This window comes from Photinus pyralis, unplaced genomic scaffold (genome assembly GCF_008802855.1).
Source record: "Photinus pyralis isolate 1611_PpyrPB1 unplaced genomic scaffold, Ppyr1.3 Ppyr1.4_unclustered_Scaffold2738, whole genome shotgun sequence".
In the NCBI taxonomy this organism is placed as follows: Eukaryota; Metazoa; Arthropoda; class Insecta; order Coleoptera; family Lampyridae; genus Photinus; species Photinus pyralis.
In genome coordinates this window covers 14344-22005 of record NW_022171256.1, presented here as the reverse complement: position 1 = coordinate 22005, position 7662 = coordinate 14344, and the positions used below count along the sequence as shown (strand labels likewise).

Here is a 7662-nt window from a genome sequence, read left to right as displayed (position 1 = left end):
GAAGGGAGTCCCGCACGCCCCCCCGCTATGACCGCAAGCGGGGGTAGTCCATAAAGGATTTCCCAAACCTCTATATAAAAAAAAAAAAAAAAAAAGGTTAGGTTAGGTTCTCTCTGGACGTCAAGAACGCTTTTAACTCGGCGTCCAGGGAAGCAATTGTAAGGGCGTTGCGCGATCTCGGAGCGGAGGACTACGCGGTGGAATTGGTGTGTGGCTATCTAACAGGCAGGATAGTACGGGCTAAGAAACCTTCCGGGGAAGTGTACGATTTCTACTCGAGTGCGGGAGTGCCGCAAGGGTCCGTTCTGGGGCCCCTGCTGTGGATAGTCATGTACGACGGGGTGTTAAGGGTGCCGCAGGAGGACGGAGTAAAAATAATCGGCTTCGCGGATGACCTCACGGTAGTGGTGCGCGACAGGTGCCTCGACCGAGCCGGGGAAAAACTATCTGCTGCGGTGGAGCGTGTAAATGGGTGGATGGCAACACGGGGCCTCACTCTCGTTCTGGCGAAAATGAAGGTGGCCTTGATGACCGGACGTAGAAGAATAGGGGACCACACGGTGGAGCTGCTGGGTCAGCGCGTAAAGGCGGAACGCGGCATCAAGGTGTTGGGGGTTACCCTGGACAGAAGCCTTACGTTCATCGAGCACGCCAAGGCAGCCAGCGATAAGGCGCTTCGTGTGTATGGGGCGCTGGCCAGAATTATGCCCAATGTTGGCGGTGCGAGGGCGTCGAAGAGAAGGGTGCTGGCGACGGCCGCAACGTCGGTACTGCTATACGGAGCAGAAGTATGGGGATCGGCTACGAAGTGGGGAGCGGCCATGGCTAGGGCTGAGCAGGTGACGCGGCTGCTGGCCGTCAGGATTTGCAGTGCGTACCGCACCGTGGCACTGGAAGATGTTATGGTTGTGGCCGGGTTCCCCCCAGCCCGGATTCAAATCAAGGCGAGGGCAGAAAAGTGGAGTAAACAGAGAACCATCCAGGAATGGCAGTGCAGGTGGGACAACAGAGAATCTTGGACTCGCGAGTTAATACGTAGTTTGGGTAAGTGGTTGCGGAGGAAACACGGAGAGGTGGACTATTTCCTCACCCTGTTCCTAACCGGGCACGGTGAAAACGGAACGTATTTATATCGATTTCGAAAGCGCGGGAGTGACGTGTGCGTGGACTGTGACGAAGTAGACACTGCTGGTCATGCCATATTCGAGTGCCATAGGTGGGCAAGGCAAAGAATAGAGCTGGAGACGTGGCTGGGGAAGCAGATCAGCACAGAAAACGTCATAGAGGAGATGACCGAGTCTGAGGAGAAGTGGAATCGGGTGAAGAGCTACATAAATGGAATTATAAGCAAGAGAGAACGAGAGGGACGAGAGAGAGAGAGAGGGCAGTATAAGCTCGAGAGGCCAACAGTAAATCACTAGGCTAACATCCAGATGGCGAACACCTGCCACCGGGCAGCCCTCGGCTGTGAAGAATGCCAATTGGCGATACCCGGCCGAACTACTAATGTCTTAGAGAGAGGAAAGGGTTTTAGTGGGTAAACCTTACCTAGATGGAAGGGAGTCCCACACACCCCCCGCTATAGAGCCAAGCGGGGAAGCCTATAAAAGGTTTCCCAAACCTCGATTTAAAAAAAAAGGTTAGGTTAGGTTAGGATGGAGGCGGTCATAGAGGAGGGGGAGGAGGAGAAAGACGGCAAAGAAAAGTATATCTTCGTAGCGGCCATAGAAGGCAACACTGACGAAGAGAGGGCGAAGAAAGTGATCGAGACGATAAGAAAAGCCGCTCTGCGGGTGGAGTCGAAGGGTCACAGGCAGGTGAAGATTTATGCAGCGCCCGAGGAGCGGGAAATGTGCATCAAAATTGCGGAGTGCGTGCTGTACAAAAAGACCATTCAATACGGGTATGACGGTAGGCGGAGTGAGAGCGGAAGAAGGGCCAGGCAAGAGGTGTCGCTCCTAATTAAAGAAGACGGCAAGACGTACGCAGACTTGCTGAAGGGGGCCAAGAAAGCGCTGGGAGGTGAACCCAGCCAGGCCGTTAAAGCTGTCCAAAAAAACAAGGAGGGACACTTACGTCTAGTAATGGATAAAACCAAGTCAGACATTAAGGGAGCAAAGGAAAAGCTACAGCAGGAAATGATGTCGGCAAGCTGCACGGTGAGAGGGGAGGAACGGGAGAGAGTGGCGTTCCATCTTCGTGATATAGATGAGCTAACGACAGAGGAGGAGATAAAGACGGCGCTCACGGCAATCCTAAAGCCAGACAACCCCGAAAAAATAGAGGTCAGGCCGATAAGGGGGCCAGAAGGAAGCAATAAGGCCGCCAGACCGTTCTTTGGAGCAACAGCTGGAGAGCCACAATAGGGTCTGGATAGGCATTATCCCCTGTCGCATCAGAAGAAGGGTAGAAGTCGGAAAGTGCTTTAAGTGCTGGGAAATCTACGAGCCTGGGTATGAGTGCAGAGGGGGAGAAAACGCCGCGAAGAGGTGTTATAACTGCGGCCAAGCCGACCACGTCAGGGAGAAGTGCACAAACCCCAAGAGGTGCTATATGTGCGATGAGGACGGGCACGCTCCGTGGACAATGGCTTGCGCCAAATTCAAACAGGCCGTTAGGAACGCGGAGGCCAAACGTAAATCCTCGAGGTTAGTGAACAGCTTGGCCCCTGGAAGATACTAGTCGTGATAAGCTGTGATACTTTTGTCCTGACTCAAATTTTAAAACCTACCGTCTTTGTTTGTTTTTAAACTCCATTCATACAAATTTTAACGTGTTTTATGTGATGCCCGTCCTCTATATATCTGACATAGGCTCAAAATTCTTGTTTTTAACGTGTTACACATGGTGCCTGTCCCCTATATTTTTAAACATAGTGCAGTTTAAACATTAATATCTTGGCTAGTGATAGTGAGAGTATAATAGATGACTATAAAATATTATTGTCTGGACACGGCTATGAATCGTTAATAAACGAGCCGACAAGAGTAACTCAGCAGTCCGCAACCTGCATTGATCATGTGTATGCAAAGGTCGCATGCAAAAGCAGGACGAAGGTTGGTGCTACGATCGAGCACGCTCAAATCACCGATCACTCGCTGGCGATGGTGACGTTCCAGGTGGAACTTGGAGCGCGTACTCTTACCTCTGCCAGCCGGCCAGCTGATTCTGGTTATCGAAAGCGTATCGATTATGACGTACTTGATGGTCTGCTTAATAACGTTGACTGGAGTCTTATTTATCAGCATAATAATGCCTCGATAGCGTTTGACCTATTCTTTAATACCCTCCAAAATTTGATAAATAAAAGTCAGGTGTCAGTTAAGATAAGCAATCCTTTAGTTCATTTAAAACCATGGATAAGCGATGCACTCTGTAAGAGGATTCTTTTTAGGAATAAGTTGTATAAAAGGTTTAAACGTAAATCTGGTGTCTCAGATGAGAAATTTAGGCTATTCTTTATCAGGTATCGAAATAAGTTAAACAATGATATAAAGGATGCCAAGGAGGCATATTATATGAACTTGTTTAACAACAGCAAGGGAAATTCTAAGAACACCTGGAACATCATTAAGGATATTACAGGGCAACAAAATAAAAACACACAGTTTGCATTGGAAATACAAGGTAGTATACATAAGGACTGTAAATATGTGGCTAACGAATTCAACAAATATTTTTTAACGGTAGTTGATAGTTTAGTCGGTAACTTGAGAATACCACATATCCATGGAACATTACCTTATAAAAACTTATACAACCAACACGGTGAATTACGGTCCATGTTTATTGAAAATGTGCTTCCACATGAGCTACTCAGCGCAGTCAATTCTTTAAAAATTGGAAAAGCGCCTGGTTTGGATGGCATTAATTCATTTCTAGTTAAGCGTATATTTTCTAAAATATCTGAAGTTTTGTTACACTTAATAAACTTGAGTTTTCAAACGGGGATTTTTCCTTCTAAATTAAAAGCCGCAGTGGTGATCCCTATACATAAGAAAGGTCCGAAAACTCAATGTAATAACTACCGACCCATTTCATTAGTGTCTACGTTTTCAAAAATTATAGAGAAAATTATGAAATCTAAATTATTAAAATTTTTTGACTTAACGGAATTTTTTAGTAAAAACCAATATGGCTTTAGGGAAGGGGTAAATACTGAAACAACCTTGCTTAACTTTATGGGCATGGTTTGTGATGGTCTTAACCAGGGGAAACGTGTCAGTGGCCTATTTTTAGATATAAAGAAGGCCTTTGACACGGTCGACCATGGCATACTGTTAAGTAAACTGTATGAATGTGGAGTAAGGGGAGTTGTTTTGAAGTGGTTTTGTGATTATCTCACTCATAGAACACAGCGTGTTAAAATAAATGGAGTTCTTAGTGATATCGGTATAATCAAATGTGGGGTACCGCAAGGGTCAGTTCTGGGCCCCACATTGTTCTTAGTATACATAAACGATCTTTGTAATGCCCGCCTGCAAGGCACAGTTACGTCATTTGCGGATGATACGGCTTTATGTTACACTGCTAATAACTTCCTAGATATAGAGAGGGCCATCAATAGTGACCTCATGGCACTGCAGTGGTGGTTTACGCAGAATAAAATGGTCCTGAGTCCAGAAAAAACTAGCTATATAAATTTTAGCCTTAGAGATCCCGTCAGTTTTAGTGCTCCATTAGTATATAAGTGTATAGATTGTTTATGCGAAAATTCTACTTGTACTATAGACTGTGTGGAGATTAAAAGCTGTAATTCTGTGAAATACTTAGATCTGATTTTGGATTGTGAAGTAAGTTGGAAATTACACATAACGTATCTCAAATCCAAATTAAGTAGTATCCTAAGGATCTTTTATTTTTTAAGGAAAATGTGCCCTCAGCGTATACTAAGACTACTTTATTTTGCTTTAGTACATAGTCGATTGGATTATGGAATATCGTGTTGGGGAGGGACCTATAAGACCAATTTAAGCACTGTCATAAAACTTCAAAAGCAGTTCATCAGAATTACCCTAAATAAGAGAAAAACAGATCCGTCATATCCTCTATTTCTAAGCCTTAAAGTCCTACCCTTAAGATCAATGTTTGTTTACAAAGTTTTAAAAAAAACATTTAGTGGGAATTTACCCGATATCGATGTACATAATTATCGAAGAAAGTTACGTAGTAAATTTCAATTTGTTGTTCCTAAGCCTAACCTAACTCATTTTACCAAAACATTTCACTTTTTAGCACCAAGAATTTTCAATAAAATTCCTAATATCATAAAGTGTTTGAAATCCAAACCGGTTTTTCTTTCACGGATAATGCGATGGCTGCTATCGTTCCCAGATGTTGAATTTTTAATTGAAGTACGGGGGTAGGTAGCTAGTAAACCTACGTGTATAAGCCAAATTATCCACTTCTACAATACGGTATTTTTAGAAATGTAACTTACTTATAAATAATTCTTAATTCTAGTACTTTGGTATATATTGTGATACACAAAAAATTATGTTTTTGTTCAATGGTCTGGTTTTATTCTGACCGCAGGCTTACTGTTTTCATTTTTAGTTTAAGTGCGTGAGGGTGTCCTCTACACAGGCTTGCCTTAGAGGCCCTAAGTTTTTTCTCTAGTATAGCATATATATATATATATATATATATATATATATATATATATATATATTAGTTTGTCAATCAGATTGTTGATTAATGTTAATTTTATTTTGTGTTAATTCAACTACTCTGCTGCTGTACTTGAGCAAAAATAAAAAAATTCTTATTCTTATTCTTAGTGTCTGATCCCCGATTGCCAGAAAAATCCAGTTGTAAATCGTGATATCTCCCGAACCCAACATGGCGATCAAGTCAGTCCAAGACCTTTTTATACATAACCCATAATAATTATGATAAAAGTCATACAAGCCAACATTAATAATTCGAGAGCGGCTTTTGACCTGTTAATCCACACCGCGCGAGAACGTGGGGCGGACCTGCTCGTCGTGTCAGAATGCGCAAAAGCCAAGCACCCCAATATGGTCAAAAGCAGGACGGGAAGGGTCGCGCTAATAGGGACTAGCGAAAGCGCCACAATAAACAAAGTGAACTCGGGAAGAAACTATGTGTGGGCGGATATTGATGGCGTAGTAGTGTGCGGATGTTACTTTCCTCCCAACGACACCATCGAAACCTTCGGAGATGACCTGGACGAATTAATTAAAGACCTGAGGGGGCGAGGAAAATCTTTTGTGGTGGCGGGCGACTTAAATGCAGCATCGACTGTGTGGGGATGCGAGAAAACTAATAAAAGGGGAAACATGGTGGAAGAGATGGCGGCGGTAATGGACTTGATGGTAGTCAACGAGGGTAATGCGCATACCTTCGAGAGGGGAGAAAGTCGCTCAATTATCGATATAACGCTAGCAAGCGGGGGCTCAACCAACTTCAATGTCCGTAACTGGAAGGTCGAAAATGAGGAAACATTGAGCGACCATAAATATATCAGTTTCAATATAGATAGCGCAAAGCCGAGGCCACCAAAAGACCAAAACAAGAAGGGCTGGAATATTAAAAAGATCAACGAGGAGAAGTTACGGGAGAGGATGGGATCGGAACATAGGTCGACTACACCATCGGAATTGGATGCCCTGCTGAGGAAGCTTGCAGACCACTCAATGCCCAGAACATCATTCGGGGCTAAGAAGCGAAGAACATACTGGTGGAACGCCGAAATAGCAGCGCTCAGGACTAAATGCGTGCAAAAAAGAAAGCGCTACACTAGGGCCGGAAGAAGGGAGCTACATCAAAACGACCTCGAAGCGGAAGATCTAGCGGCCAGCCGCAAGCAACTGAGGAGAGCTATAGGAAATAGGAAGAAGGAGTGCTGGCGTGTGATGAGCTCGAAAAGGACGTATGGGGCAAAACCTACAAGATCGTCGTGGGGAAGATGGGCCTGAGGGAGCGAGCTATCGGCCTAGACTCGGAGGTTCAAGAACAAATACACGAACTCTTCCCCCTACGGGAACGAATAACACGGCAGCGGACGGAGGACGACTAAGACAATGGTTAGGTTAGGTTAGGTTAAGTTCAAAGTTCAAAGTAAAAAAATTCGATTTAACTCAATAACACATCTCGAACTAACCTAACTGCCCATTTCGACCTAACCTAATTTCCATCATCTCGACCTAACCTAACTGCAATCTACTACACATTCCGACCTAACCTAACCGCCGTCTCTAATAAAAAAAATAAACAGAATACATACGCAGAAAGTCGTACTACAAATGCGCAAAACTTTTTTATTTATATCAATAGATGATAAAGAATTGGTATACAGTTAAAACAGAATCGTATGTTACCTATAGCATGGAACGAAACGAAATAGCACACAATATCCAAAACCCAATAGGTTTATATTACAACGAAAAAATACTAATACAAACGTAAACTCACGCTAGCGAAGTCTTTAAATGCGTAGCATTTTTATAAACACATACGCCGAGTTTGACTAAAAAAAAGACTATCGATATATTGGTGCTTTTTCGAGCCGAATCAAAATTCTTTTCCTTTCTTTTTCGCATTTTACAAAATTCGTCATTTACGTCATTTAAAAACAACCCAAACTGCAATCGCACAACGGTCGAGCTAAAAAAAAAATGTACAAACGGAAAACCACAA

General features: G+C 43.7%; 1 protein-coding gene across 1 annotated transcript; it reads left to right on the top strand.

Moving 5' to 3' along the window:
* Positions 1-5891: 5891 nt before the first annotated feature.
* On the top strand, positions 5892-6941 carry LOC116181893. The gene has a single exon (XM_031502340.1). It carries the CDS (start codon positions 5892-5894, stop codon positions 6939-6941), a length of 1050 nt encoding a protein of 349 aa, XP_031358200.1.
* Positions 6942-7662: the final 721 nt, after the last annotated feature.